Source organism: Fukomys damarensis, unplaced genomic scaffold, assembly GCF_012274545.1.
Source record: "Fukomys damarensis isolate Sample0158 unplaced genomic scaffold, DMR_v1.0_HiC HiC_scaffold_30, whole genome shotgun sequence".
Taxonomy (NCBI): Eukaryota; Metazoa; Chordata; class Mammalia; order Rodentia; family Bathyergidae; genus Fukomys; species Fukomys damarensis.
The window spans coordinates 22,631,229-22,642,098 of record NW_022900942.1 but is presented as its reverse complement, the minus strand read 5'-3'; the positions used below and the strand labels follow the sequence as shown (position 1 = coordinate 22,642,098).

The window sequence follows — 10,870 nt, the reverse complement described above, 5'->3', positions numbered from 1 at the left end:
GAGGGGGGTGAAGGGAGGACAGGGACAAGGGGAAAAAATGAGAACCAAACCTGGCATGTAAAGGTACAAGATCCCAGTAATGAATGTAACTGTACTGTCTACCTAGAATGTACCAATAAATTCAATTAAATAAAAAAAAAATAAAATGGCTAGTTTTTCTCGGTGTGGTGGCATCTGCTTATATTCCCAGCACTTAGGATACTGACACAGGAGGATTACCAGTTTGACCAACTTAGTAAGACCTTGTCTCAAAATAAACAATATAGAAAAAAATAGATTAAAAAAATACATAAATACATAAAAATAAAATGGCTAATTTTCTATGAATTTCACATTGCTTTAAAAAAACTAATCTGTAACAATGACTAAAAACAAAACACCAAAGCAGTTATAACCTGAAGGCCTTTCCTTTCTTCACAAAGTAGATATGGTCCCTCTCTAGTTTGGGAGGAGACAGCAGTTTAGTTTTGAGGGAGGATCAGTCTAGATAAAGCAAAGTTAAATGAAAAACTGTCTAGACCCTGAACATGGAAATTCCAACTCTCTTTGCCAATTTCACTTTTCTGACATTGTCAGGCACGTATTTTCTAGGCAGGAGGCTAAAACTCCTGATCAAAATAAGAGAAATAAGGGCTTCTGATCAAAATAAGAGAAAAGACCTACAGATCCTGACATTCAGGCTCCGCCCAAGATATGTCCTAAACTGTCACCCAACAGAGGGCCAATAACCAAATGATTCTACCCATTGCAAAGATCTTCCACCAGCCCTTTAGTGCCTAGCTCTTAAAGTACAAATACAACCATGGCTTGCCACACACCCATGCAAAGCCTCTAACTCAAATCACAGAGGTGCCAGCCTCAGAAGCACAGGCAATGAGAGGCCAAATGAAAACTTAAATAATACTAAATATCTATGGGCTTAAGATAGACACAGCACCCCCCCCCAAAAAAAAAATCATGAAGAAACACTTAGAAAGGAAAATTAATAGAAGTAAGCTCAAGTTCTCCAGGCTGTGATTCACTAGGCCTTGGCATAAACTCAGATTTATTACAGGGCAAGGATATGAAAAATATCAGCAAAGGGAAAAGATAACATGGGCAGAGTCCAGAAGAAATGAGGTGTAACTTTCCAAGATCTGTTTCCCAGTGGAAGCATGGGGGATCTGCCCAACTCCTCCAGCAATGAACTGAAACAACACATGCTTCACACTTTTCCTTGTCATTGATACCTACCAACATGTGCCTGGTATTACAGTTAATTTTCTCCTATGCTTCTTTACAACCGTACACCTCCACACAACATTCACTTCATTGCCTTGGAATTGCCACAAGATATAGAGTGTTACATAGCCCCCACTCCTGCTGCCCCAGACCCACACATCCCACGTTCTGGGGTCCTAGCTTCTGAACTCTGTGTTTATTTATCTCAGCCATGCAAACTACTCATTCTTCAAACCACTCTTTGCCCCCTGTTCAACCCAACTGAGCCTGAAGATTCTCATTCCACATCATCTTGCACATGCATGCAGAGCACACACATACTTTACAACATATACACATGCACACCTACTCCTCTTTTCCTGATTACCTCCCTAATCTTTTATCAATTCATGCCTACACATCAGCAACTGTTCCCCCACAGTGACTCTTTACACAGCTGTTGACATAATCTTCCAATCTCCTTTCCATTCCTTCCAGATGAAAGTATGCAAGTCTAGACACGCTCTATTATGCTGAGTTGATAAAGAAGCCTTAACACACTCACATTCCACCACTCTGCTTCTGCCTATACCCTCCCTTGCTCGTCTTAAGTAAATCCCAAAGCTTATGGTGCTTTTCCACAGCCTAAAAGCAGCTAGGCAGCTGCAATACTGGTTCAGAGGTCTCCTTTTCTATAAAAAGGGAATGTGATTTAAACTCAGAATCAAGCATTCAAAATGCATTACCTCGAGAAAGGCCTAACAGAATAGTAAAAGATGGATGGATCGATGCACTGCCAGCTATAAAATATTTTGCACTTAAAAAAGATTTCCTGCCTAATGTCCATTTCTTTGGGGTTCACATAAATTACTAAGAGTTTCATTCCTTGGCAAAAGTATTAATAATATAAATAAATGCACCATCTTATCCTGATTAGGAACTCTAACAAGGATATTCTTCAACTTTTTTGATCTCGCATTGGTGATAATACTGATCCATTCCAGGTGTGGTGGCTCATGGCTGTAATCCCAGCTACTCAGGAAGCTGAAGAAGGAAGATTGCAAGTTTGAGACCAGCCTTGGCAATTTAATGAGACCCTGGCTCAAACTGAAAATTTTAAAGGGCTGGGGATTTAGCTCAGTGGTAGAGTACTTGCCTAGCATGCATGACTGCGATAATAATAATTATTATTATAATGATAATACTGATACTTGACATGAAAATCCAACTTCTCTTGGTTTACAAAGTGCTGTCTTGAAGAGGGGGTCTCAGCGAATTGCTGTAGCGATCTGTGCCACATTAATTGTTTTGTTTTCATTTTATAATGGAGTTTCAGAGATTTGTCTATGTGCTTAAGGTTGGATGGTTGTGGCCCCAGGAACAAAGCCTCATTAGCCTTCTTGTCTTCTCAAGCTTCTGTGAATACCCAAATGCATTCATCTAGCTCATTCTTAAAGTCTTTACTCAAAACTTGTTCTACTTTTCGTATATAGGCTATCCCAGTGAGCAAACATTTTTACTTACTTCAAAAGTACTAACTTCAAGATCTTCAAATTTTCCTGCCAGTGCCATCCCTGCACAGTTGACAAGCATGTCCACTGGACCCAGTTTCTCCTGTGCCTAGAAAAATAGATCAAAGCAGATATTAGAAGACAGAAGAATCACCTAGCAGTAAATTCAGGTTGATAGGTAAAACCTACAAACCACTACACCTAGAGAAGATTGATCAGTTTCAAGCCACAAGGCAAAATGGTAAGAATAAATCAAGTTAAGTGCATTAAATCCAAGTGGCCCAATCTCTTACTTGTTTTATGACATTCTCTACTTGGTTATAGTCTTCAGATACATCAACTGAGATACAAAGCACCACCTGTTAAAAAGGAAAAATAAATGATCTGAAGTGTGCATGTGTTGAACTATTTTTTAAAGATTTTTTTAAAAATTAAAAGTAATTCTTTCCAGTAAAGAAGGCCATTTTTTTTTCCAGTACTGAGAATCAAACCCAGGGGACACTATTCTCAACCTACTTTCTCAGCCCTTTTTAAGTTTTTATTCCCCAGGCTGGCCTACACCTTGTGATCATCCAGCCTCAGCTTCCCAAGTTGCTAGGATTACAAGCATGCATGACCACATCCAACTAAAAAGACAAATTTTGAGTGCACAGATTTCAGTGTTTGCAGTCTATTGACAATGCCATTGATAAGAGGCACAACCATAAGAAACAATACGCAGTGAGGGGCTGAGTTGAAGGGGAGGGTGGAGTGGGTCCTAGAAGGAACAGACAGATATTCAGGAAGCTTAGGGCTATGACTAGGATAAGTGTCTCCCAAAGGCCCACGTGCTAAAGGCTGATTGCCAGCCTTTAGCCTTTAAACCTTTAGCTCTAGAACCTTTAGGAGGTGGGCCTACTGGAAGGAAGCTAGGTCCTTTGGGGGTGTGGCCTTGAAAAGAATATCCAGCCCCGGCCCCTTCCTGCTTCTCCCCTTGCTTCTCAGTCCCTATGAGAGATTAACTTAGCTCCATGACATGTTCCTCGCTCTCATGTGCTGCTGCCTCACCACAGGCCCAAAAGCAACAGGGCCAAAGGGCCATGGACTAAAATCTCTGAAACCATGAGCCAAAACAAGCCTTTCTTCCTTACAAGTTGGTACCTCAGGTATTTTGTCACGATAATGGAAAGCCAATCATCAGAACTGGGCTCAAACCCAGCCCTGATTATCAACCTGGTCTTCTTATATGGATGGATGACAAACATTTTCCATATTACCTAAAATCCTTGGATAGATGAAGAGAGGTGGGAATCAACATGAGGCCCAGAGCAGAGAGTGCTGGCCTTCAGCCACAGCACTCAAGCTGCATAATTTTATACTACTTTTTTCCTCTGTCACAAATTAGGTGAATATGGGAAAAATGCAGTGATCTACAGAGCTGGGGTTCTTCTTATGTCTGTGGGCTGCAGAAAAGTAGGTAGAGGCAGAGGCTATAGTTTAGAGAAACTCACATATGTGTGGTAGGGAATGTGGACAAGGAATTTTACTTACAGCACAGGCTGCAGTAGCAAAAGAAAAAAAATCTCAACAGGAAATTGATTAATTCTGGACTTATTTTTATTGACATGGAAAGATCTCTAAAATACTTGGGGAGGGGGACAATTAAAACCACAATGACATACTACTTACTACCTACCAAGAAGGCAAAAAATTTATCTGTTATGCTAATAACGTGTTGACAAGGATGTGGAGCAACGTAAGCCATCATACATCCAGAGGGTGTATCACTGGGCTGGGGAGGCTGAAGACATTTGTCCACATGGTGAGGTCAAAGACACATGTCCACAACTCAGCAATTCCATTTCTAGGTAAGTACCACTCTTGTACATGTGCGCTGAGATACAGTGAAAAACTTCTGTAATAGCAAAACCCAAAACTAACAACAACAAAACGCACAGGATACAACTTAAATACCAACAGTAGAACCAATGAACTAAAGGTAGTTTAGCCATATAATTGAATTCTGTACAACAGAAAGTTTAATGAACATAGTAGTAACACAGATGGATTTTTAAGACAATATCAAAGGAAAACAGAGAGTTGCACAAAAATGCATAAAGAACGATGTTCTAATGAGCTAGAAGTAGAGTATTGCTTGCCTAGGGCAGGAATGGGCTGCCACAAGCATGGGAAGTAACTGCTAATGGAGACAAGAGATTCTTATGATGTGACAGAAACATTCTAAAATTAATTGTGGTGATGAGTGCCTAACTTCATGATTATAATTAAAAATAATGGATTGAATACTTTCAATAGGGCAGTTGTGCTGGATATGATGGTGCACACCTGTACACCCTGCTAGGGAGGCTGAGACAGGGGGACTAGAAGTTCACATGCAGATTGGGCAACTTACTAAGACTCTATCTCAAAATAAAATAAAAAAGGAAGGAGAATGTAGCCCACTGGTAGAGTGTTTGCAAACATCCATAAGGCCCAGAGTTCAATCCCCAGCACCAATAAATAAATAAACACACAGACAAGTGTATATGTGAATTATATCTCAATAAAGCTGATTTTAAAAGTAAGAATAATGCCATCAAGTTCAAAAAGAAACAACTGAAAAAATTACTATTTAGAGTTACTCATATTTTACCACAGATACTAAAATTTTAAAGAACAGCAAAGAAGGATTCAATCAAAAAATCAGGTTAGGGTGGCTTCTAGGAATAAAAGGCTGGTGTGGAACAGCTTCAAAACCTTCACAAGCTCTGGTAAATTCAATTATTTAATGAAAATTTTATAATATGTTATATTCAACCCAATATATCAAGATACGCTCATTTTAACATGTGCAATATAAAACATATTAACAAGATATTTTAACACATTTTATACCATAGTAGCCATACTATCCCAGTGTGTACAAATATCCCAGTGTGTACTTTTTAAAATGGATTACCTCATTTAATTCTTTTTCTTGATTAAGAAGGGAAAAATAAAATCATATATATTTAAGGTATATGAATGATATCATGTTTTGAGATATACTGTGAAATGATTACTACACTCAAGCTTATTAAAGTTCTTATAGCAATTCTTAATTTCTTCTATTTAGAAACATCTTATAATGGCACAAGTCAAAAAGGAAAAAGAAAGGCCTGGGGATTTGGACAAATGACACCACACCTGCCTCACAAGCACAAGGTCCTGAGTTCAATTCCTGATTCCAAAAAAAAAGAAGAAAAGGAAAAATGTGCTCACTATCAAAGACATTAAAACAGCTAAATGAAGACCATTCTAGACAATTTCTTGATGTTTCTATTTATTAATACATTTTTAAAAATAAAAAATTGATAATGCAGGGGACACTCTTTTTGTAACTAAATTCTACTTCTTTAATTGGGGTGATGGTCATGTAGCTGTCAATTTGTCACTGTGCTTCATACTAAATATGTTTTATGCCTTTTACTCAATAAAAAAAAAAAATCCTACAACCACAAAAAATTCTTAAATATCCTTTCTTCTTTAGCACTGCGTAAATTTTACTTAAATAAATAATGGAAGTAATATCATGTTCTAGCAATAGAGCTTCTTCTGATCAATGGTGAATGTGTCAGGTATACATTGTTTTGCTAATAACCCAAGTTTCTTGCCATTTCAAAAAATTTCACCTTTTAAAAAAATCTATTTTAATCAGGAAAATCATACCGCTTTCAGTGGTCAGTTAAAGTGACCCTTTTTTTTCTTCCTACCTCAGTGCTTGCTAGTATTGAAAAATTCATACTGAAGACAGCACTTTACCTGTTTGTCATTAATGGAGTATTTTTCAATTTCTTTTTTTGCCTGAAGCAGCTTCTCCTGAAAGCAACACAGAATAGTTAGATCTGGAGATTGTCTTATGTCTGTCTGCTTATTTGCTGAAAAGGAGAGAAAAAAGACAATTGTTCATATAAATGTTTATTAAATTCTATAAACATACAAAACAGCATCTATACTGAGTAGTATGGGTCACAGTTCATGAAAGTAGTAAAATATATTAAGCTGTGAATAAGTGACGACTGACAGCAAGTTTTTAAATTCATTTCAGAGAAAGATAATAGAAAAATAAGTGAACCTCAAAATTCCAATTAACAGTATGAAATGTGATGGTCACCCTACCAATTTAATACACTTTTTGATCTGACATTGTTGAGTAGTGATATAAAACAAAAGCAATCAGATTGCTATGCAGTGCTTCACAAAGCTGAAAGCACATGTGATCCCATGTCAAGAGTAATTTTGTACGACATCCAGTATTTTCCCCACTGAGGCTCACGCTGGCCTGCCCTCCTCAGTGATCTCTATTCAGCCAACCACACCTTGCTAAGGAGTTCATTCCCATGCCATGCCCTCACATGGAGCAAGAGTACTTCCTGACTGTTTATGTGCACACAGTGCAACAGCTTTGTGCTCTCAAAACAACTTTGGTGAGAAATACACACCCAGCCAAAAGGGAGAAACAGATTCTGCATGGATTTATGTAGAGAAACGTAAATCCTTTTACATTTACAAGCTTATTGTTGTATAGAACAATAAGCTTCATTAAACATTTCAGGATGGATGGGATTCCCCTGTGGTACCCAGATTTCACTAGACATGTATAATGTATCACAAGCAAATTGCAAAGAGAAACTATAGGCACACACCTACCTTAAGGTCTCAGCTCCAGAATAAGAAACACTTTGAGAAGCAGCTTCAGAATTGCTGCTGCCAGCACATCTGGCTTCCCATGGCCAGCTGTATTATTTAACCACATCTCACCCTCTCCTATCTCAAAATCTGCAATGTCTCTGATGATAAGGTTTGATAGGTTAATAGCACTAAATACATATTTGGTAAGCAGATCAACAGAAAAGTCTTTGGCCTAAACACAAGAAAGAAACAGCAGTTCAGGAATCACATCCCAAATCAGGGGAGTGAGCACTTTCCAGCACAAGTACAAACCAACACATTTAATCCAGCCTCTTTGACTATTTTAAAGTTGAACAAGTACGTTAGTAACAATGAACCTAGAAGACTTACCTCATTTCGTGCCACCAGAGTAATAAACGCCCCTTGTTTACAGCACTCAATAGCAATGCACTTTCCAATGCCACTGGAACCTCCTGTTACCTACAAATAAAAATAATAAAATCTTCTCAACACTTGCACTGAGTTCTCTGTAGGAAGTTTATTTGAAATAATTATGATGGGACTAGGTGTGCAGCTCAGTGGTAGAGCATTTCCCTAGCATGCATGAGACCTTAGGTTCAATCTCCGGCACCAAAAAAAATATGTAATAACAATAATAATAATAATAATGATGATGATTATGGGCTCTAAAAACACACCTCCAAGAATTGCCTGATTATTGTAACTTCTTCACAACAAACAATGTTTGAAATAAGTGCAAGCACAAAGGGTTACACTGTCTGCAGGGTCTGGTGCCTTGACTGTTTTCAGTACTGAACTATAAACTGCCCAGCTATAATAGCTGTCTATGCCTACTAGAGGGAAAATGCTCTATAATTCTAGCTAATAAATAATTCAATAGTCCTCCTCTGATTCCAAATCCAAATGAATCTTATTTCCTTGCTGCACACTTATGCATGATTAGGTCTACCACAGATTAAAATAATAGCCACCTGCATAAACAGTATCACATTTTAAGCAACTGCTTATTATAAAAGAAATATATGGTCAGAACATAGCTATATATGGTGAAGCTTCTCACCTTGCACTCTCCTGTCGCTCAATTCTACATGTGCCCAGCCATACTGGCTATCTTTCAGTTGCATGCACTCTCCAGCCACAGGGGCTTGGCACATTCTATTTTCCCTGCCAGAAAAAAAAAATACTCTCTTCCCTCTCTGCATCTAGCTGGTACCCATTCTCCCTGCAAATCTCACCTCAGACATCAGTGCCTCAGGAAAACCTTCACTATGCCCCCCACAATCTACTACTCAGAATCACACTTTGTTTTCTTTACTCAACAGCATTCATGAACTTGAACAGCCACACATTTGTCTGTGGGATTATGTGATTCACAACCATCCCTATCACCACCCCACAAACTCCACAAAAAAACCAATTCTATTTCCATCCTTCACCACATTCCTAGCACTTAGCACAGGAAGAACTCAACATACAATAAGCAAAAATGCTGCATTATCTTTGTAGTCATTTGTCCTTGTGCAAATCATAATACTGCAAGGTACTGCAGAGCTTGCTTTTTAGAAAAAAAGTTATGCTATAGAACTGGGGATGGAGTTCAATGGCAGTGTCTACCTAATGTGTGAAGCCCTGTGGGTTGATCCACAGACACAGACACACATGCACACGCACACACACACACACACACACACCCTTATAACATCTTACATTAAAAAGTTTCACAAGATTACCTTACAGAGCTATATCGAAACTTAGCCACTTCTCTATAGTAAGACCTCTGGACTGCTTCGAACATTTTCCCCTTACATATAAAGTGTGTGCTGTAAGGAACATCTCCCATCCTATGATTTGTCATAATCAAGAAGCCCCTCCTTTATAAAGATACATACTGCCATGTGACTCACAGACTCCTCTAATTTTTCATTACCTTCAACTTGCCACCACTGGTAGATTTCTTTGGTGGATAATTCACCTATTACCTATATAAGGTTAGTATAAAAAATATACCTTTTGTCTGAGCTAAATGTTGTCTCTGAGGAGGTCTTTGAATCCAGCTATTTCATGAGTTGTTATGGCTCATTAAATTTCACCAGATATTTAAATTTCATAGCAACTGGAAGGCCACTTTACAATATTCCCATTTCATGACACTGGCCCTGCTGTTTAGCTGTCCCTCCACTCCACATCACCCACACACTTCATACTTCCAGTCCCTAGGCCCCCTGGAGAGTTCAGTTCAAATGTCCCCTCCTCCATGAAACTTCCAGATTCTGCTAAAACTTCTGCCCTGATCTGTCACATGTACGTTGTGCAGTCAAGCACATCTGCCAAGCACTGACAGGCACATCTTAGCCCCCTGGCCAGATTATTAGTTCTTTAAGGTCAAGTACCAAGTCAGGTTGATTTCATTCATTCATAGCATAGTACTTGCATAAGCAGTTGCTAAATACATATCTTCCTACATTAGTTTGCAAAATGGTATTTGATGCCATTTCCCTGAAAAATCTGATGCCACAAAAACTTGTAAACAAAATTTCCTTACTTATTATCCAGTGAATTAGTGGAAATCTTGAGGTTACTGAGGATGTTTATATGCTCTAATGTGCTATGCAGATATTAGTCATATTTATTAATGCCGTCCCTTTTGTCTAAACTGACTCTAGGGAGGCTGTGTAAATTTACTGCAAAGTGAAAACACGGTTTAAACCCTGTAATTTTTTAAGATCTTTCTGTAATAAGAGCAAGACTTCAGCTTTTTGATCAGAGTTCTCAGGAAACTCTTCTACTCAAGACAGGCAATGTTTAAAAGGTATCTAAAGATACACCTAGGCCAATTCTGGGCTATGTTACTCTGACTGTTATAGGAAATATCAGGGGTTTTCCATAATGGCTGAAAAAACAGTGTATGTATATTGAGTTGTTTGACAAGTGCTAAAATGAATCCTGGTGGAGAGCACTAAAGATAGCAGTTCAATTTCCTTTCTTGATCACTCTCTATTACTATTCATAGCAAGTATTGTTCAAATGTTACTATCGCTTCAACCAAGTCACATAGCTCTTATTACGGGCAACAGATGCTGGCTTGCTGCCAAGAGAGCTGTTTCCAGCCATCCAAAAAGGGAGGCCTAAAGCATGCAACCATGTGAAATGTGCTACACAGCTTCCCTGCTGCAATGACACAGAGCACACTAGCAGATAAAAGCTACTGCTGAAACTAATCAGCAAACAGGTACAAGTTGTCCATGTTGCCAGACAGACAACCAAAAGGATAGCTTCCTCTTTCCATGTCACTTGCTTTACACCTGACCAATCTCTTTACACAGTCTCTCGCTGCATAGTCTAGGCTGGCCTTGAATTCAAGGTGATTCTCTTGGCTCAGCCTCCCAGAGCTGGGATTACAAGTGTGCACTTATTCTTCTTACAACATCAAAGAATGGTGACAAAAGGTGAATTATTCAGGTCATGCTCTCATTATTTATAGCTGTTTT

The 10,870-nt window shown here is 38.6% G+C and overlaps 1 protein-coding gene across 1 annotated transcript in view; it reads right to left on the bottom strand.

Moving 5' to 3' along the window:
• Nucleotides 1-10,870, bottom strand: part of Kdsr (3-ketodihydrosphingosine reductase) — a 55,175-nt gene that overhangs the window by 25,834 nt on the left and 18,471 nt on the right. The window contains exons 5-8 of the mRNA XM_033757391.1: nucleotides 7,752-7,841; nucleotides 6,492-6,548; nucleotides 3,005-3,070; nucleotides 2,725-2,820 (exon numbers count right to left, since the gene is read on the bottom strand). Of these exons, the coding sequence (XP_033613282.1) occupies nucleotides 2,725-2,820; nucleotides 3,005-3,070; nucleotides 6,492-6,548; nucleotides 7,752-7,841 (309 nt within the window). The remainder of the gene's footprint in view (nucleotides 1-2,724; nucleotides 2,821-3,004; nucleotides 3,071-6,491; nucleotides 6,549-7,751; nucleotides 7,842-10,870) is intronic.